General features: G+C 51.8%; 1 protein-coding gene across 2 annotated transcripts; it reads right to left on the bottom strand.

The window, feature by feature from the left end:
- Nucleotides 1-98: 98 nt before the first annotated feature.
- On the bottom strand, nucleotides 99-21,148 carry LIG3 (DNA ligase 3). Of its 2 annotated transcripts, none has more exons than XM_055577264.1 (20): nucleotides 20,989-21,147; nucleotides 18,023-18,570; nucleotides 15,946-16,089; nucleotides 13,053-13,259; nucleotides 12,290-12,441; nucleotides 11,308-11,474; nucleotides 11,126-11,203; nucleotides 10,442-10,610; nucleotides 8,941-9,096; nucleotides 7,428-7,559; nucleotides 6,986-7,065; nucleotides 5,985-6,072; nucleotides 5,238-5,315; nucleotides 4,854-4,977; nucleotides 4,147-4,289; nucleotides 3,733-3,807; nucleotides 2,953-3,099; nucleotides 2,280-2,487; nucleotides 1,836-1,918; nucleotides 99-621 (listed from the first exon to the last, which is right to left on the bottom strand). In XM_055577264.1, the coding sequence occupies exons 2-20, from the start codon at nucleotides 18,564-18,566 to the stop codon at nucleotides 388-390; spliced, it is 3,009 nt and encodes a 1,002-aa protein (XP_055433239.1). In that variant the 5' UTR covers nucleotides 18,567-18,570; nucleotides 20,989-21,147; the 3' UTR covers nucleotides 99-387. The 2 variants fall into 2 exon arrangements, with proteins under 2 accessions (XP_055433239.1, XP_055433240.1); XM_055577265.1 differs by lacking the exon at nucleotides 99-621 and adding an exon at nucleotides 1,531-1,670 and having other exon boundaries at nucleotides 20,989-21,148.
- Between the last annotated feature and the right edge of the window lie 12 nt (nucleotides 21,149-21,160).

Below are 21,160 nucleotides of genomic sequence, written 5' to 3'. Positions count from 1 at the left end.
CTGGAAGTAGAAGGGGAACTTCAACAGCCAGCCTCCCCTCCATTCCTTAATCACTAGAATTATAGGAGGTGTCTGGGGAAGGACACACATAACTCTGAGAGGGTTCCATTTTTCTTTTTTTTTTTTTAAAAAGCTTTTCAAAGGAAAAAAAAAGGTCAAAACCAGCACCCTATCTGAAAGACCCATGTAAACCGGCAGGAGAACCTGACTTCAGTGGTGGCACACAGCAGCTCACTCCAGTCTGGAAGACAGCAGGCGGGGCTGGTGGGCTCTGGAAGATGCATAGCTTGGAGGAGAGAGCGGCCCCCACCCTGGGTTCAACGGGCGCCCGCCCGCCCAGAAGCAGTGCGGCCGGGAGTACACCCAAGGGAGGGGCAGGCAGCAGTCCTAGCAAGGAGCCACCAGCCTCCGTTTCCGGATACACGCCCAAATCCACTCCGGGGAGACCTGCTGGGCCTCGGGGTTCCTGTCCCTGCCACCCAGCACGTGTGTGGCTGAGCCCACGTCAAATTCCTGCACCAGGTCCCCATCGAATGCCACAAAGTAGCGTCTGAGGCGGCTGAAGTCTGGCGTGGAGGGCGGCAGGTAGAGCCGCACTCCAGTGAAGATGTCCAGCAGCACCTGCAAACGCACAGCAGTCAGGGCTGGGCTGGGCTGGGGCGGTTGGCTCTGACCTCGCTCGGGAAGGAGCTGAGAGACAGAGACTAGCGGTCAGGACACGGGGAGAGTGTTTACAGGAGAGTGTTTACAGGAGAAAAGGTAACGCCTAAAACCCCCATCCTGGGATTTCCCTGGGTGGTCCGGTGGCGAAGACTGAGCTCCCAGTGCAAGAGGCCCAAGTTTGATCCCTGGTCAGGAAACTAGGTCCCACGTGCTACAAGTAAGGACCCTGTGTGCCACAACTAAGATCTGGTGCAGCCAAGTAAAGATAAAAAACCCAAAACCCCCAACCTCCGGCCACTCCAGGTTACGCATGACCGACATGCCTTTCCATCCTTGCTGAGAAGAAGATAAGGGCAAGGGAACGGGTCCCCATGAGGGACCTGGAAAAGGGGAAGCACACGTCTCAAGAACCACCCAAGAACTGGTGGGCAGGGCCTGTGGGCCCAGAGTAATGCTGCCTGACCCACGAGCAGTCCTGTGCGCGCGGAGGGGCCGGGAGCCCTGCTCGTGACTGATGGGCTCCAGGGCTTCAGGCAGGGGAAAGACGGCAAGGTCCTCTGGGTGCCATGGTGACGGTTCAGGGCCTGGGTGTCGTGACCTCCACGCTGACTGCCTGGGGGCGGGGGGCGGAGGTGGCACAGCCTCCCTGTGGTGACCAGATGCCTTCACCTCTATCTGCCTCTGGGCCAGCAGTGCCTCCAGGGTGGAACCGAGTCACTGGCCTCGGTAAGTGCTCAATAGCGGTTGTCAAACCAAACTGACAACGGAGTAGGAGAGGAGAGGAGGAGGCCCGTCACTGAACCAGCGCCCTCTCCCGCTCCTCACTGGCTGGCCCTGTTCACAAACTCACACGGCTGCACTCCCACACCCAGGCTGGGCTTTCTCCCCTTTAATGGCAACCGGGATTTGGGACCGGCAGCTGGGCAGGTCCCTGCAGCCTGCCGGCTGCTCTATCTCCTGCCTGTGGGCACAGCTCTCCTTCCTCTCCGCTTGCTGGCTGGCTGCCTCTGCAAGGCAACGAGAGGGCACAGGGTGGAGCCAGCGGACTGCGGCCCTGCCCGAGGCCAGGGTGCTGCGGGAGGGCGGGATGCGGGCAGTCAGCCTGACCACACCTTGCCCATCGCGCAGCGTCCAAATGCAAAGGGCTGGGAACGCAGAGCGCTCGCCCTCACCTTGGCTTCGCACGGGGTCGCATCAGGAGCCTTCCGTTTCACTCCCGCTCTCACAGGGGAGGGCTCTGCAGCTGGCAGGTTGCCTGCAGGCGAGAGCTCAGGGTGAGAACCAAGAAGAGGGCAGAAGCGGTGATAACGGTCCCTGAAGTCAGGGGAGCTAAGAGAAGGGCAGGCCCCTCTGATATCAGCACGGGTGAGACAGGAAGGGCTGTCCACTGAGCCCTGAGCTCAGAGGCGGCTCATCCCCAGCTCCCATGGGGTCTCGGGGGCCCTGTTTGTCACATGTGCAGAGTAGGAGGGTAACCCGCCCGTTGGATGCACACACAGCAGGAACGCAGCCAATGCCAGCTGCAGTGGACAGGGGGTCCCAGGACCTCAGGGCTGGGCGGGGAGACAGGGTCCCTGCCCACTCCTCAGTGCCCCAGCCCCTCCCTCCCTCCTTACCACCTCTGCTGGTGCAGCCACCCGGCTTGCCCCCAGCCTTCCTGGCGCTGGTGGGAGGCTGCTTGGGGGAGGCTCTTGGGGCCTTGTGAGGCACAGACTGCCCTGAGGTGCCCTCGTTCTCCCCGCTGCTGCCCCCTGTGGCAGAGCTCCCCTCGTCCCCGGCCATTATGGCGAAGGCCGCCCGCTCCTTGGACAGCTGGTACAGCTCCTGAGAGGGGGAGAATGTCGCGTTACCCCTCCTTTCCCAGCCTCGGGGCTCAGGCGCCTGTGTGGTGTCTTAGGTGCCCGGGCTGAGGAAAATGAGGGGAGGAGGACCGCAGCAGGCCAAGGGAGCCGGCCTCCTCAGTGCTTTTCTAGCTCTGGCCCTGTTTCTGGAGTAATCTGCACAGATCACTGTTCTGTTCCCCAGTTCTTCTTAGCAACGTGGAGACTGAAGTCTGGGGGGCAAGTCCTGCCCAGGAGGCTGAGAGACAGGGCCCAGGGCTGCCCAGGGGGCCTGATGCAGGCAGGGCTCTCTCCAGGGGCCGTGCTGCTCCCCTTTTCTAGTAACTGCCTCCTGGCCCCTCTCAGCATGCTGGAGAAAGGAGAAGGGGAGGACGCAGGAGGTCAGGTGTGCTGGGTGCCAGAGCCGGGAGAAGGGGGAGCAGGACACGCGCAGCCCAGTCACTGGCACCTTGAGTTGGGGGAGGGTCGTGGCGGACTTCCAGTCCTTATCATCACGGATTCGGGTGCAGCGAGGGAATCGGATGGAGATCCCATCAGCTGTGTGAGCCTCAGATTTCGAGAATTCAGCCCCTGTGATCTCCCACACGGCAGCTTTCTGTCAGGAGAAGTCAGGTCATTCACTGGTTAAGTAGAAAACACCTTCCGATCAGGTAAAAGCAATGCTGATGCTGCTGTTTAGCTGCTAAGTTGTGTCTGACTCTTTGTGACCTCATAGACTGCAGCCCGCCAGGCTCCTCTGTCCATGGGATTCTCCTGACAATACTGGAGTAGGTTGACATTTCCTCCTCCAGGGGATCTTCCTGATCCAGGGACTGAACCTGGTCTCCTGCTTGACAGGCAGATTCTTTACCACTGAGCCTCACCTGGAAGCCCAGCTAAAAGCAATAGAGCACAATTAAAACTGAAACAGCAGTGGGTAACAGCAGGGAGACAAGTTCTAGCCCCACTGCTGACGCTGTGTGGCCTAGGGAGCCCTGTTTCTTCCCTGGGCCTCAGCTCTCTGTCAGTGCAGGAAGGACTGGGCCAGGCCGCATGTGACTCGAGGAAGGAGAGGCCCTTCCTGCCTAGGGAGGATGCCCCTCAGTGTTGACTGGTCTTTTCTGTGCCTGTCCCCTGGCTCCCCATCCTGAGGTGGACTGTCAGCGATGCTGAGATGACGTCTCTGTGGCAGTAGAGAATGCACAAACTCATTTTGGGGGCTGGAGGACCCCAGGCCACGGGATAATACCTTTGGGTCTGGAACGATGAAGTCAGGGTAGTAGATCTTATTGATTTTCAGCCAGTTGGGTATCTTGCTGGGATCCTAGAGGAGAAAAGATGCTGTCCTGGGCTGTTGCTAAAACAGGACTTAAACGCGCTCTTGGTTGCAGGCTTGTGAGAAGAGGTGACATCACAAAAGGCTGCCCCTCACCCCTGGTATCCTCCCTGCCCAGAGAGGCTGTGGCCTGGATGGCACACAGGCCAGTTTCCACAGGGTAGGTCCTCAGAGGATTTGAGGGCCTAACACTGCTCCTATGCAAGCAGCAGCCCTTTTCTGTGGAGACAGACAAACGAGACCTACAGTTTCCCGCCATGCCCCACAACACTGCCCATCTCAGAAACGATGGCTGGTCCAGAGGCCAGGGCCCCGGGGCCCCCTCACCTTGCTGATCTTCACCATGTCCAGTTCCGTCTGCAGGCGGGCGAGCGTCGCGTCGTCGTGGCCGCCTGCACACTTGGTGACGGTGCACCACTTCCGGCTGCTCGGGTCATAGCAGCCCATGAGGAAGATGGACATCATGCCACCTGGGGGGGGAGCACTGGGTTGGGGGTGGGGGCACCCGCCGGCCCTGTGAGAGGCAGCCTGCGGAGGAAGGGGCCCAGGCCTCGGTGTTGGAGCTCTGGAGATCACCTGGATCCACACTAGCCGTGTGAGGTTAACCCTTTTGAGTCCCAACTTCAGTGAATGCGGGACAATCACACTGAATGCTGGACTAAAAGGAGCTGAATGGCGTCTGGCACCCAGGAAAAGATGCCACGACTACTAGTTCCTCAGACCCCAGCTTCCCCTCCAGTTAGGAAATGGAGATTTTCCCTAAGGAGAAAGCCACCAGGCCTTGGAGAAACAGTGGCTGGTGTCTTTTTGGGCCGGTGAGCCCGGCGCACTCTCGCCTGACCTCTCCCTGCCTGGGTCTGCAGCGCTCCCTGTTCCTGCCTGAGGCGGCATGGGCAAGGTCAGGGCCCCTAAGCCAGAGCTCCGGACGTCACGACTGGCCGTGCTAGCACGTCCAGCCAGGAAGAAGGCCGGCCTATGCCTTGAGTGGTGCCTTTCAAAGAAGCACCATCCCAGGAGTCAGAGGCCACCCTGACCTTTGCTCCCTTGCCCATAGAAGGCCCCAAGCACCACCAGGTCAGCTGTGTCGGCCATGGCACCCTCGTTCAAATAGTCTTTCTTCACTTTCAGCCAATGACGCTTTCCAGGCTCATATGTACCCTGAGGGGAAGCAAGCAAGAGAGAGACCACAAATGAGAATGGAGGCTCTGCAAGGGTGAGTTTTTTACCTGCTCACAAGACACCCTGGATCTGTCGCAGTGCCCTCCCACTCCATCAAGGCACTCAGGACACAACCACAAACCCAGCCTTTACATCCAGAATCCTGCAAAGGCAGCCCCCGCCGCCGCCCCCAGCACCTCAAACTGCCACAGCCACGTCCTGGCCAGGGCAGAAGAAAGCAAAGGATGTGACCAACTTACCTTCACGTCCTTCAGCACCAGCCCTTCCAGCCCCTCTCGGATCACCCTGTTGATCATGTCCACCAAGTCGGAAGCTTTCTGGGGGACAGCAGGAGAGACACTGAGACTGATGTGAGAACAGAGAAGGGCTATGGAAGCGAGGCAGAGGTGGTTCCTTCTCACACACTAGCCACGTGCCTGCTGCAAACACCCTGACTTGAATACAAGGAACAAAAGGGCCAGCAGAGCAGGGACCAACCAGAGCTGCTTCAGCGGTGACTCTGGGCGCCCCCCTGGGAAGGCCCTCTCACGCCCTGCCCCGCCAGGTGGGGACTAGCACACGAACACCGGCAGAGCCTGTCTTACTGTGCTTTGCTTTACCACATTTTGCAGATACTGTATTTTCCTTTTTTTTTTTTAAACAAAATGTCAGATAATGGTAAGCATTTTTTAGTAGTATTTTTAGTTAAGGCATGTACGTTGTTTTTTTAGACATAATGCTATTGCACACCTAATAGACTGGAGTGTTAATGTAACTTCTATGCATTGGGAATTCGTAAGTTATGTGACTTATTTTCTTGTGATACTGCTTTACTGTGGTGGTCTAGAACCAAACCCACAGTATCTCCAAGGTCTGCTTGTATCCACATCAGCCTCCCTCTTAAGAAAATAACTAACACTCATCCTCCCAACTACGTCTGACCCATGCGGTGTTCTGCTTTGTTTTCAAATCACAAGGACGCTGCCAAGGGTGGGATCCTCACTCACTGTGACTTGTTTCATTTCTGAGAACATGATCCGGTTGGGAATTTCCACCATGTTGTCATGAAGAAGCTTCCGCCGCTCACAGAGAGGCCTGAGGGGGACAGGAGAGCTGAGGTCAGGCCAGGATGTTCCCCCAGAGTTCTGAGGAGAGGGGACAAGGATGGACTGGTTTCCTGAAAGATCTGCCATGGCTCCGGGCCCTCGTGCCTATCAGTTCTGCCCGCCCAGGGTGACCAGGGCTCCACTGGGACCAAAGACGGATGGTATGAGCTGCGGCACAGAGTTACTTCATTGTTATAGGTCCTGTCTCTACCTCCTCAGCCCAGACAGACTGTGTAAACCCTGGTCCCCTTTGAAAAATAACCCTGACTCTCCTTTGCTGCACTCTGTCTCACTCCAGGCCCCAGGTGGGCTGTGCTTGGGTCAGCAGGCGGACAGGCCTCAGGACCTCAAGCCCAAACCCCAGCTCCTACCCTGGCAGTTCTGTCTCCCTCTGCACACTCAGGGCTGGAGGCTGGGGTGGGGGTAGGGACAGGGATGCCTCTCTAAGGGAGGAGGGGGCCAAATGGTTTCTGGGACTCAAGAGGTCAAGACTGTGAGTTATCCCGAAGGTGGTCCCAACCACACAGCCTGACTTCTGGTTGTCAGCCTCTCCCAAGACTAAAGCCTCTGAACTGAAATTCATCTGCCTTATGCACCCGGAGGCACTTCTGAAGAGGTAAGGAAACCCTTCAGTGCTCGTAGTCGGTGCCTCGTCAACAGTCCATCCTGCCACGGGTGGCGGGGCTTCCTCTGACTTAAGCTTTCCGAGTCGAGGTCTCGTCAGCATACTGGCTCTTCCTGACACTGGACGGGGAGCCGGCTGTGCGGCGATTGTGCTCCCTCTCGCTCCTTCCTGCTGTAGCTCCTGGGCCCAGAGGCACTTGCACCAGCTCCTTGCCCTCTCTCCTTTCCAATCTCGGGCCCCCGCCTCCCTACCCAGGAATCAAAAATAGACTCCTCACCTATCCATCAAGCTGACATCATTGAAGTAGATACAATCAAAAACAAACAGGCAGACATTAGCATCCTGGAAGGCAGCTTTCTGTAAGGGAAGATGAGGTAGCAGGTGCATGAGGGACACACGGGAGAAGCAGTCCACTTTCACAGACCCTCTGAAGCGTGTGGTACATAACGCGTGTTTGTGCTGTGAAGGCCCTGGGCCACAACGGCACTTGGCAGACATATCCTAAGTGGAGACTGACCCAGTTATAAGCCAGGTGCCACTATAAGCTCTTCTTATGCAAAACACAAAGACAAAACATATCCAAACTTAGGGCTAAAGTCAGTACCAATCCAAAGATGAAGATAAGCTTGACCCTAAGTCAGCGACACGGCCCTCTGCGTCTGGACTGAAGGCACACTCATGCACACACTCACTCTTGCTCACTGGGCCTGAGCCAGTACCTTGTGCACTCCCAGAGTCCCAAAGGGCAGTGGTTTGCCTGTCCTGTTGTCGATCAGGAGCACCTCAGAGTCCAAGATCATGCTGTGGCCCCCAGGGAAAGCCTGGGGGATGAAGTCCTTAAAGTGGGCCACCTGGAGGCAGAAGGGTCACTCAGAGGGAGTCAGGACACAGAAAGCTAAAGCTGGGCCCCCGAGGGAACACGGAACACCAACACGTGCCAGCCTAGCTGATGTGCAAAACAGACTTAGGTCTTGGCAGCTGGCCAGACAGGAACAATCAGCTATGTTTCAGGACCTTGGCCCAGACCCTGGAAGAGGTCAGCTCACATCGGGGTCAGTTTCTATTGGCTGCAGAGAATTTGCAGGAAAAAGGAAAAGATTGAAGGTGAAAATGAGGGGAAGAAGGGAGGCAGACAAACATGGAACAGAGGGAGGGAAGGTGGGCAGGCGGGATTCGTGCAAGAGAACAGACCAGTGGAAAAAGGATGGAAAGAGAGAAATGGACTCCCTTAGGAGCAGTGAGAAAACATGAGGAGGGTCTTCACTAATGCTCGCAAAGAGGTCCTGCTCAGCTCTCAGAAACACTTGAAACTGATGGCCTTGCCTGATTGCCCAGGCAGGCGAGGCTGGGCAAGGGTGTGAGCGTTCCCTCCCCCGGGACTCTGAGCAGACAGAAGGGGGAGCAGGGAAAGGAGGGCTACCCACGCCCCAGCTACCCCAGCCAGCTGTCCCCACTGCTTTTCCCTGGACAACCCCCAAGGGCTCCCAGAGGCCCCGGGAGCTGAGAAGGGCCGAGGGGCGAGGTTCTCAATGCCCCCTGATTAAGGGCAGAAGCCGGGGTCTCAGAAGCCCCCATGGGATTGTGTTTACGTCTGAATTTAAGCCCCTGGAGGCACAGAACTTCCGTCCTTTTTTGAAATTTTTCATTAAATACTGGATGCCCACTACCTTAGACAGTGCCTGGTATAAACCCTTGATAAACATTTGTTGAACAGGGGACTTCCCTGGTAGTCCAGTGGACAAGACTCTGTGCTTCCACTGCAGGGGGCACAGGTTTGCTCCCTGGTGGGTGAACTAACATGCTGCATGCTGTGTGGCACAGACAAAACATTAAAAATTAAAAAAAAAAAAAAAAAAAAAGTTGAATAAATTAATGACTGACTGCCTAACAGTTCTTTGTACCCGAGCCACGACAGAGCTCAGGGGGAGCACACAGGACCTAGAAAGGCAGAGGACAGGCACAGCAAGTCGTCACCAGCTGAGCTCGGTGTCCTGGTGTCAGTGCCCCTAGGCTCCATGATGGCTGACCCCCAGCTACGCTCTTGGGCTGTTCTTCCTGAGCAGCCCCACATTATTGGAAGATTCCAAAAATGAATACATCAATACATTCTTCCATTCAACAAATACAAAACAGATTCTATTTTGCACCAGAGCTAGAACGGCAACGGAACACAGGCTTTGAGATCCTTAGAGACAGGTAGAAGAGTCCCGGCAGAAAGGAAGGGGTCTGTACCTTGTGTGGCAGGACGGGCTTGAGACTGCGGCTGAAGTAGCTGAAGTGGTCCCCCTTCTTATGCACCTGGACTCGCTCCCCGTCATACTTGATCTCAGAGAACATGCCGTTTGGACACTTCTTCATGGCATACTCGATGGACTTGCAGGCCTCAGCCTTGGGGGCAGGGGAGGGGGAGACAAGCCTGGAGACTTAAGGTGCTCTTCCCAGAGAGGTGGCTCGGCAGGGACAGCGCGAAGCCCGGGGCCCCTCAGCCAGAGTGCACCCTCAGGGCAGGAGGGAGTGAAAAGGCTGGGCAGCGTCATATTCTGATATATTGTTTTCACTTTATGAATGAGAAAACTGAAATTCACAGAGGTTATGTGCCCACTTTCTATTACACAGCTAGTGAAGGGCAGGAATGAGATGTGAATCTAGACCCAACTCCAAAGCCTGGGTGGTTAACCAGTAAGCTGTGTAACCTATTGTTGCTGTTTAGGCGCTAAGTTGTATCTGACTCTTTTGTGACCCCATGGACTGTAGCCCGCCAGGCTCCTCTGCCCATGGTGTTTCCCAGGCAAGAATACTGGAGTAGGTTGCCAGTTCCTTCTCCAGGGGATATTCCCGACCCAGGGATCAAACCTGCGTCTCCTGCATTGGAAGGTGGATTCTTTACCACTGAGCCACCAGGGAAGCCCAGTGTAAGTTATGCCATGCTTCAAATGAGACTGTGGAACAGATTCCAAAAAAATTCTTATAAAAATCAGAAAGTCTACTAATGGAGGTGACTGGTCCTGTCCTTCAAGTGGAGATCTTACTATTTTGGTGCTGGCTATCCCAATACAGAACCCTAGACTAGGACTTCAGGAAAATACCACAAGGCTGTTTCATAGAAAGCAGTGTACTCCACTGAAACAATACAAAGGCTCTCAGAGCAGGCACAGCGGCAGGCGGGGACTGTCCTATTGCACAGGAAAACCCACGCCAGAAAGGAAATCCCATTTATCATGAAACAAGCAGAGGCCCAAGGAGAGCTGGTCTTCCTTAAGCTTCTTCTCATTCCAGAAAAAAAAAGAGACCCAAAGTACCCTCTCACATGAAGGCTGGCTCTGTCACCAACTCTCAGAGCTACTTTGGGGCATGTCACAGAGACTCAGGAGTCACTGCACACACCCACCTGACTTCAGGAAAGATGACAGATGAGCCGCTCAGGGCAGGCACTTCAGACCCCATTCATGTAAGAAAACTAAGGATCAAGAGAGACTGAGGACCTCACCTAAGATTCCACAGCTGGCTGAGGGCAGAGATGGCTGAGTTCTCAGGTTTTTCCACTGCTCACACTATCTCCCCCTCTGCCAGACTCCCCCAGGAGAAACACCCCCTGCAACTCTACTCTTCCTTCCCCCAAATCTTCCAGCCATCTTTCTTGCAGGGCCTTCACCATCATACCCTCTCAGATCTCACAGGGAAGGGTAGTAACCGCACACAGGAGCAGAAAGCAGGGCAAGAGCAACGTCCTTACCAGCATGGGCTGCACTGGGGTCATCAGAGAGGCCTGGACACTCAGAGCTCGTCTCTGGCCTGGCTCCTTCTCCACCTCCTGCTCGTTGCGGAGGACCCGCTCTACCACATCCTGCAGGTTGCGTGAGGCTTTGAAGGCTTCATAGGCATTGGGGTCTAGCGCATCTAACCTGCCGAGGCCGACAGGGGCAAGGAAACAAACACCACTGTTCTTGACCTTACTGCTCTAGATAGCAGCAATATGCTGCAACATATCATGTCCAGCAACAACAGGACACAACCGCGTCCCCATATATTGGGACCCCATGAATCCCAATATATGGGGAAGCGGTTACGTCCTATTGTTTAAAGACTGTCACAGGAGAAAAAGTCTTGGAAAACTCAGCTCTTTTGAGATACCATGCTACCTGGATGCTGCCCTACCAAAGAGGGGACTGGCGTGGGCAAGCAACTCATACTTATTGGACGTATTACCTGTGTTTGACTCTAACAACTCTGTGAAAAGGGTACTGTTATCTCCCTTTAACATGAGAAAATGGAGGCTGAGCTAGGTCAACTGACAGGTCCCACAGGAAGGATGGCGGCAGAATCAGGACTCAAACCCAAATCGGGGCTTCCAAGTCTCCGACACCAGCTGACAACACAGGGAGTGGGCAGCTTCCACCATTGAGGACTTGGTACTTACACGTGTTTCGCACCTGAGTTCATCTTCAGGTCATGCTTGATCAGCCTGATGATGCACTTAAGGTCATTGGCTGTACACCTAGAGGGATGAGGCACATGCAACTGACAAAGCTCTGGACTCCCAAACCTTCCCCCCTAGTGATTCCGTCTCCCCAGGCCCATCCCCAGTGGGCAGTGCCCCACCTGGAGGCGATATCCTGCAGGGCCTGTTGCTGCTCATCCTCCTTGGTGAGCTTGGAGAGCCGCAGGAGGAATTCGTCCACCTCCTGGATGGTAAGGAGGCTCTTGGGAGCTGGAGGGAAAGACTTGCTCTGCTCAAAGAAGACTCTGATTGTCTCTGACACGTCACCCTGTCTCCAAAAACCAAAATACCATGCAGCAACCCCAAAGTGGCCATATATAACCCCCAAGCCCTCACGACTACAGGTGAATTAGAGATTTCAATCACCGCTCCTGTCCGAAACTCACAAATATCGACTTCACTGTTTACAGAATGTATCCCACCCACAGCTCCTGGAAAGGGCACCTCCATCCACCACAGGATCTGGCCGCCTGCCTCAGCTGAGAAGTGATGTAAGAACTAATGCACGGTCAAGCCAATGTGAGTCCTGTTAGAATCTGAACTACGAGACAGACACAGTCATCAGATTACGGGGGTGTTTGGACAGCAACTTTCTAGGTGTCAAGGCTGGAGTCATGAACAAACCAAAACTGAATGGCAAGCCCAAGTTATAAGGGGGAAAAAAGCTAGGAAAAAACAGGGCCCAGAGGGAATTCCCTGCTAGTGGCTAAGACGCTGAGCTTCCAACACAGGGGTCACAGGTTCGATCCCTTTTAGGGAACTAAGACCCTATTAATACATGCCACATGGTAAGGCCAAATAAAGGTCTAGAACAAGAGCCCCTGGAGAGACAGTGGGAAGTCTAAGGTCCAGCCTCGAAGTCTAGGCCTTTCTCTCAGGCTCAGCAGTAATCTAAGTCCAGTCTTCAGAACCTGGTGAGACTAACAGCTGTAACCTCCCATTCAACTCCTCCCACAATGAAAGCCTGCTCAAGTGGGTTTCAGTTTTCTGAAACAGGATGTGCTCTACCAGGAAAAAAAGAGTGCAGGTGACTGGCTCAGCCGAAGCCCACTTGGAATCCACCTACCCTCCCCTTTCTCTGACCTGCTCTAGGTCTCGTGTCATGTCATCTGAGTTGCAGTTAAAAATGCGGCTGAAAAGCTTCACAATCTGCTTATCATTCAAGTTGTAAACACTCTTAATAACACCCGGCAGCAGCAGCTTCACTGTTAGGTACACGTCACCGTGGAAACCATCTGGAGGAGACAGAAGAAACCTTTCTTGAGACATGGAGCTTAAACAAATAAATACATAAACTCAAAGAACCAAAAGAGATGTCTGCATTGCTGGCCTCGATGCACAGGCCCTCAGGGGAGGGTGTGCGTTTCACCACGGCAGCAGAGGCCATGGCATTCGGCAGCTGGGGGTCTGTGTGTCTGCCTCCCCGTGGCCCCTGGATGAACTCCTGCAGGGCAGAGCCATGACTTTCACTGTCGTGTTCCCAGTGATGGGCACATCACAGATGTTCAACGATCATTTTTTAGACGAATGAAAAGGAACACAGTTGGGAGATTCTATTCCAAGCTGTGCAAGTGTCTCACAAAACCCAAATCAAACAAGAGAGTGAATTTTCCTTTTGGTCAAATGGGATAGGTTCTTCTGGCCTCCTAGGGGGCAGAGTAAGGAAGGAAGAAAGATGCCCATGTGTTTGGAACAGATCTGGCTACACAGTGAATTTCAAGACAGCAATATAGCAGAGCATTAAACCAAGCATGAGGCCTGTGCAACTGTTCAGTTCATGTGCCTATAAAGCTGGCCATGACTCTGAGCTCTCGAGAGAAGCCCATCCAGGATGCTCGAGGCCCACCTCCTGCTGAGCCTTTCTGAAGGAAGTCCTGGATGATCTGGGTTTTCGTGTTGTAGCTAGGATTTTCAGCCACCATGGCACACAACTTCCGAAACTCACGCAGCAGACAATCCTTGTGTTTCGGGTCACATTTGCTTGAGGACAGACTTGTCTTAGGGGTCTTAGGGGTAGGGCTGGAGTGGGCTTCCCCAGAGTTGTTGGGCTTGGCTGTTGGAGAGAGAAAAAGGGAGAGATGATTCGTTTTGCCTTGCTGAAAAGGAAGCAAGAGAAACTAATAGGCACTCTGCTGGTTCTCCATGTGTAGCTTCACTTATTCTCCCCAAAGAGCCCTTTGGGAGTAGATATCATTGTACTATTTTGTGGGTGAAAAAACAGAGGTCAAGTGATTTCTTCAAATCTCACAGCTATTAAGAGTAAAGAAACAACCGCCTCACACTGAAGCAAAGGACCAGCTGATGTGTATTTCTTACATGAGTGCTTACTGAAGAACAAGGGCCATTTTCAAGCCAAGAGTGGTCAGGATGATCTCAGAACAATTGTAAAGCTGAACCCAGAAAAGTTGGAATCAGGAAGGAAAAAGAAATCAAGGGACGCCTTAGTTACTCTGAAACTACTGCTACTGCAGATTGTTGGAACTGGAAGAAACCTTAAAGATGATCTAGTTCAACCTCTTCTTATTGGTGAGGAGACCAAGGCCTGAGGAGAGAAGCATTCCCAGTCGCTCGCCACTAGCCCCCTGCCCCTCCCCATCATTCCCATCACCACTTTTTCTTCTTTCTTCTTATAAAAACAAAAGGAGGCTTCCCCCATGGCTCAGTGGTAAAGAATCTGCCTGCAATGCAGGAGACTTGCAGGAGACATGGGTTCAATCCCTGGGTCAGAAGGGACTCCCTGGAGAAGGAAATGGTAACCCGCTCAGTGTTCTTATCTGGAAATCCCTGTGGACAGAGGAGCCCAGCAGGCTACAGTCCATGGGGTCACAAAGAGTTAAGACACGATGGAGCAACTAACAACAACAACAACAACGTAAAGTTCTAGATTTGGAACTTCCCTGGTGGTCCTGTGGCCAAGACTCCGTGTTCCCAGCGCAGGGGCCCAGGTTTGATCCCTGGCCATGGAACTAGATCCCACAGGCTGCAACTAGGACCAACACAGACAAATACAGAAATAAAAGCTTGAAAAAAGGTGGGCGACAAGGGGGACTTTTCTCCAGACACCCAAACAACTCTCAAGTGATCCTGTTACCTCCTTGTGACCATTTACAAAGTAAATTTCACCCTGAAAGCTTGCAGCAGACAGCCATTACCATGCTGTCTGCTGATGTAAGCATGTTCTTGCCTGGGGTTTGTAAATTAGAAATCTATCCTCATCTCTGACCTGGCATTTAAAGAGGACTTTAAGGGACAAAATCTCCAAAGTGTCACTGTTCGGCAGCTTGGAAGAAATAGAACACGAGCCCTCCCTGAAATTCCCTCCTGAGAACCAGGCTCTTCCAGAAATACACCTGAACTCTTCCATATTTCTATCTTTGGCTGACCACTAGGCAAAAACCAAGGAAACCTCAGAGTTTAAAAATGATAAAAAATCGTCGAGTCAGGCACTGTTTTTGCAACTTTCTCTTCTTTATTCTTGTGAGACACCGTGGGGTCCACAAGGCAGGTGCTGCCATTCCCACTTCACAGATGACACCACAGAGGCTCAGACCAGGACCCAAGTCTTCTGACCTCAAGTCCGGGCTTTTTTTACTCATACAGAACAATCTCCTCAAACAACTTCTGAGCTCCTGAGTTTTGACTTTATTTTCTTTAGCTGAGGCAGTCAAAAGAATGTGTCTAAATAAAACAGGTAACAAGTTGGGAGGGTAAAAAAGCACAGGTATTGAAGTTAAACAGACTTCAGTGTAACTATTAGAAACTCCATAATGATGCTGAGCATTGGTTTCCTCATTCATAAAATGGGCCTAATAAAAGTACTCCCCAATGTTAAATGAAGAACAAATGGAACCACACATGCAAAAGCCCCAGCCCAACACCGTCTGCTACACAAGGACATGCAGGACATCCTGCTTCTCTACTTTCATCTCCAATTTGGGCAAGTGGAGGGATGCAATTCCTCACAATTCTTCCATTACCAAAAAGCAAAGAAGTGGGACTTCTCTGGTGGTCCAGTGGCTAAGACTCCATGCTCCCAGTGCAGGGGGCTGAGGTTTGATCCCTGGTCAGGGAACTGGATCCCACAGGCTACAACTAAGAGTTCAAATGTCAAAACTAAAGATGCTGCATTCCGCAGCAAAGAAGAACGATCCCGTGTGTCACACTAAGACCTGGCACAGCCAAATAAGTAAGCATTAAAAAACCCAAAAACCCCCAAACAAGGAAGTAAACGGCAGGTTGTAATCATGTCTGATCCAAGTAAACTACTTCAAGGGGAAAAAAGTCTTGAAAGAACAAACATCTTTTTGCTGCAACAGAGATTAAAATATACAAAGAAATGCTATACATGTGGGGCGCTGAGAATTAGCTGGCCATTACCTCTCTGCTCAGATGAAAGCAAATTACAGTTGACTCTTGAAAAACATGGGTTTGAACTGCATGGGTCCACTTACACACACAGTTTTTCAATAGCAAGTTAAGTACTATACAATCCGCAATTGATTGAATCCAGGGATGCAGAACTGAGGGTATGGTGGAACCATGCAGAAAGTGGAACCTCGGATAAAGAATTTCAACTGCGCAGCGGATTTGGAGCCCCTAACGCCTGTGATGTTTAACAGTCAACTGTATTAAGCAGGCTAGATGGCACAGAATGGTCACTCTTAACCAGAGTACCAAATTTTGGTCTCCCAGGATACCTAATTAAAAGGACTGCAACAGCTCACATAGCCCTATCTTACCTGAAAAGCCAGAAAACTTCCGGGGATTGGAATTGGTGACAAATGAGGCACCTTTCACTGGAGATGCTACCTGGCCAGTGGCTGTCAACTTAGCCTGGACAACAGCTTTCTTCTTTGGTGTGCTTGTTGCCTTGGAAGATAGATCTGTAGGACCCCAAAAAGAAGGGAAAATATCTTTCAGTGAAAAATCCCTGAGAAAGCTTTCAAAGACTCTATCAATTGCTCTTACAGCCTGGCTAGGTAAGTTACTACCATGGTATTAATTGAAAGGTGACTGCTGGCTGGCTGGTCTTCTTGACTGGAAGTAGTAGATATTAGGGTATTGGGGAGAGGGTGTTCTAGGGACAAAAGACCCAGTTATTCTTTACTTTTATTAGTAACTTAAATATTCATCAATACTCTCCACCCCTATCTCACATATAACCTTCATATTATTCAGAGGAAGTCAGAAATCATGTGTCAACAGATAAAATGTGAGGACCTCAGCTTATGGAATTAGCCCCATTTAAAGATAAACAAGAAAGTAAAATGAAGTTGGATAAACAGAGCACGTTGATCTGGTACGTGCAGGAAAACTTGCAGCTGCTGAGTATTTGAGCTGTGTGACAGTTTAACTCTCCCTCGTATTTTTCTTCCTCTGAATGAGCTGGGTCCGGAAGTAATAAAGGGTGAAGCCAATGGCTAAGGCTGGGCAGGGCGGGAGGGAGGCTGGAAAAAAAATGTATTAGTTTTCTCCCTGAAGTCATTTTCCTCTCAAAGAAAAAGGACAGAGGTCCATTTTAGTCCCCCTATACTGACTAGAACTAAACTGAATTGAAGACATGAATATTACAAAGACACTGAAGGTCAGAAAGGACTAATTGGATTTCTCAGTGTCAGATTTCTAAAATATGCATACATTTGAATACACATGTATGTGCACATATATGTTTTTGTGTATATACAAACACGTATTTTCCAGTTCTGTCTGCTGAAAGGGCCCAGAAGCAAGGATATCTCATGGCACCCAGGGCACAGAGCATCAACATTTTTGTCTCTAATGCCATTTCCCCCACTAACAGGAATAAGGACTCTTCAGAGAAACGGCTGATTTCACGGCTGAGATAGGTAATCCTAAGAGCAAGCATACTGTTAGGCCAGAAAGCAAGGGAATACTTTAAAACAATTTTTAAAAAGTGATCTGGACATCAAGAACAAAAACTAGCTCAAAGGGGTTCCCAACTGACCAAATATGGGACAATTTAGCACCAAATTAATAAAGTACAGGACAATGATAAGCCACCAGGAAAAAGTAGCAATCTGAGTCCATACAGAAAATAAGTTGAGAGAGAAAAGGGAGTAGTGTAGGTACTCTTTTCTTCAAAAATGTCAATGTCATAAAAGAAAACAAAGACCTCAGAGACTTTCCAGATTAAAGGAGGCCAGACTCGACAACTCAGTGCAATACCTGATCTTGTATCAGGATTCCATACTGAAGAGAGAGAAAAGTTATAAATTATCTGATCAACTGACAAAACTAGAATACAGACGGTAGATTAAAGCATTATATCAAAGATAAATTTACTGGTTGATAGCTGTATTACAGTCACGATATCCTATTCTTAAGATATACACATTGAAGTATTTAAAGGCAAAGGACCATGATGCATGCCCAAATGGTTCTGGGGGGAAAAAAGTAACCTGTGTGGAAGGAGAGAGTAACAAAGAGAGCGAAAGAGGGAGCACAAACATGAACACAAATGATAAAGCAGACAGCAAAATGTTAACAGGTAAATCTGAGGGAATTCCCTGGAGGTCCAGGGGTTAGGACTCTGCACTCTCACTGCTGAGGACCTGGGTTTAATCCCTGGTCAGAGAACTAAAATCCCACAAGCCTCACAGCACAGCCAGAAAAAAAAAAAAAGGTGAACATAAGCATTCTTTGTACTATGTACTATTTTTATTCTTGCAACATTCCTGAGTTTGAAGTTATTTCTGAACAATAAACTTAAAGATAGGATGAAAGAAATTGGGCTCTACTCTCATCTCGTTGCCTCTCAGAGCCAGTAAGATGAGAAAGCAGTATTCTCCAGCCCACCTGCAATGTGCTGACTTATCTGCTCTTTCTCGTTCTCTTCCAGCTCTTCCCAGCCTTCCAGCTCGGTGAGGTCCTCAATTTTTTTTGTGGTGGCCCGGGCCCGCTCCAGTTTCTCAAACATGCATTTAATGTGGTACCACTCTTTCATATCGCCCCCCGACTCTGAAAAGGGATTGGGCACCACTTTGCCGATTCGGCATACGCCCTTGACAATCTTTTCCTTGCATTTTTTGCAGCCAGCCGTGCCACGCTTGGCGTAGTCCACACAGAAGCGTTGCTCTGCCATCTCACAGGGGCCACTGCAGAGTCCCACATGCGACCCTGGCAAGAAAACAAGGCAGGCGGCACGTGGTCTTAGGTTGCTTTCCCGGAAGGATGGAATAGGCTTTCTTCTCTGGAGGAGGTGGTGTCCACGAAAAACTGTCTCTGACCACCGGCCCAAGTGTCTTATGTCAGGCCGGTGATGTTCTCGGAATAGGCACAGTTCTTTTTTCCTGAGTGCACGGAGAGCTGGTGGGAAGAGGATCTTAAAAGCCAAAGTCATACAGCTGCATGGAAGGGGGAGAGGCAGAAAAGTGAGTTACAGAGGAGCTAGGCTTCTAATTTTCTCAAAGGCTGACATCCTAACACAATAATCCATGCTGACCAACCAAACATTTCCTAAAGTATGAAGGATTTTTTTTTGGGCTGCTGTCCGATCCCTGAACACAAATCGTACTTGCGCCTCCTGCAGTGGAAGCTCAGAGTCTTAACCACAGGACCACCAGGGAAGACCAGGTATGAAAGATTTACTGCCTACACGATGAACAATTCCAGTACAGGAAAAGTCAGTCCGCAACAGGATGTTCAATTTCCTAATTGAACATTTAGATATTATTTAATGTATATCTGCTGCTGCTGCTGCTAAGTCGCTTCAGTTGTGTCCGACTCTGTGCGACCCCATAGACGGCAGTCCACCTAGTAAATCACAATCGAGAAAATTCAAGTAACATAAAACCCTTTCTCAGGCCACCAGTAAACCCTAAGCCTTAAAATGGATGGTGACCCTTTAGCATTCAGTTCAGTTCAGTTCAGTCGCTCAGTCGTGTCCCTTTAGCATAATAAGATTCTAAAGTTTCTTTTTAATCATCAAGAAAAATTACATTGGGAGTTCCCTGGTAGCCTTGTGGTTAGGACTCAGTCCTTTTATTGCCATGGCCAGGGTTCAAACCCTGGAGGAGGAACTGAGATCTCGAAAGCCCAGTGGTGCAGCTTAAAAAAAAAGACATTATTTTCAAAAGTCTTTAATGTGAAATATAAAATATCTGTTATCCTCAGAAAATAATTAAGCCACTATATAGATTTGGGATTTAATCAGAAGCCCTATCTTGAGAGGCAATTAAATGGAGCCTAAAACCTAACCCCCTGGTTTCAAATCCTAGCTCACTGGCCAGAAGACCTTGGTAATTTCCTTAATCTCTCAGTTCCTCAATTTCCTCAACTGTAAAATGTGGATAATAATAGTACCTAACTCAGAGAGTTGTCATTCTAAGAATAAAACCCTTATATAGTCAATGAAGCGATTATCCTTTAAGCAAAGGTTCCCTGTGTGCAATTAGCCGGGTTGTAACTCAGCAACTTCAATCTGGAAATGCTGAAGTAACTGGACAGCAAGAATCAAAGGAGCTCAATCAATTCACATGGAAACAAGGACCATATCCACATAGTATCCCACCACTTTCTTTTATCCTTATTTTCTAAAGTATCCTCCCAGTTCCAACTTTCAACAGACTGGGAGTTATTTTCAGCCTGCACCCGGCTTTGTCGTCAAATTGCTTGCGCGTGATAATGAAAAGCAGGCTTTACCTGCTGAAGTGAAACGTGATGCAGAAAACAGCAGGTAACTGGGAATCAGAGACGCGAGCACAAGTGTGACCGTGCAGTTCTGGGACTATGTTATCTTTTGAGAATTTCCCTTAACTTCCCCGAGTCCGCTTCCTTATTCCTAAGACAGGGAGAATATCTACCTCAAGGGAAGGGGGAAAATGACACTGGGTCCGTGGATGGGCGAATGGGAGTGGGGGGTAGGGCTCTGAACTCCCTTGCAAATGTATACAAAAGGTGCGCCTTCAGCCTTGTACGTTTTGGGGGAGAAACGCTCAACGTTTTCATGAAACTTCACAAAAGGCTCTGTAACCCCTAGGTGCTGAACCACAGAGTATGTGAAAGTAGAGCAGGCCCGTAAGAGGCGCTCAAGAAAAAAACAAAAAACATTAGGGTCCACCACCTTCCTGCAAAGCGATTTATGAAAAGCCGCCCCCAGGACTCCAGGAGCCGGGGGGAGGGCACCTAGCCGCGCCCTCCCCTCCGCAGTGTCTGGGAGGCGCTGGGCCACCAGGAGGCACGGAGCCGTTTGGGGAACTCCGCCTGGCTCACAGGCCCCCCGCGGCCGCCACTCAGCCATTTCCTCAAAGGGAGCCGAGAAGGGAAACCGTTGAGGCCCGAACGCAGCCGGGCCGGGAAGTGAGAGCCCCACGGCCGCTGCTCCCGGAGGGGCCTCCCCTTTCGGTAGGGGGCACCGGCTCCCCTCCGGGGCCGCGGGGAGGGCGGGAGGCGGCGAGGCCCTCGACGCGAGCCGGAGGGGCGCCCAGAGCACAGCCCCGGGCTGGGCTCAAGGGGACGCGGCGGGAAGAGAAAGACTCCCGAGCTCCGCCCGCAGCGCACCGACTCGGGCGGCGGCTGGGCGGACCCGGCCAGAGGAGCCCCGCTGGGGCGCCCTGCCTCCCCGGCGTGGGGCCGCGGGGGTCCCGGGAGCCAACCCCCACGGGCTCCCGGGGGGCCGCCACGTCACGGAGGGTGTGCCCCGGGGCTCTCCGAGCCGGCGGGCGGGGGAGGAGACCAGAGGGCTGGCTCCCGGGCCGCGCCGAGCCCCGCACTCCGGCCGCCCCGCTTTCCCGCGGGCCGGCTCCGCCGCGCCGCCTCCTCACCTGCCTTCCCGGCTCCAGCGCCACCTCAGGCCTCGGACCAGGCGCCCACATGCCGCGCACAGCCACGACGGTTGTAGTGCCTGTCTCTTTAAATCCGGGTCCTCGAGCTGGCTGCAGCACGCAGGCGCAGAGGCCCAGGCCCCGCCCTCCCGCAGCCGCGCCACGCGTCCCC

The sequence above is a fragment of the Bubalus kerabau genome, chromosome 4, assembly GCF_029407905.1.
Source record: "Bubalus kerabau isolate K-KA32 ecotype Philippines breed swamp buffalo chromosome 4, PCC_UOA_SB_1v2, whole genome shotgun sequence".
Classification (NCBI taxonomy): Eukaryota; Metazoa; Chordata; class Mammalia; order Artiodactyla; family Bovidae; genus Bubalus; species Bubalus kerabau.
Note: the sequence above shows the minus strand (reverse complement) of the source record. Positions and strands in the feature narration are given on the sequence as shown.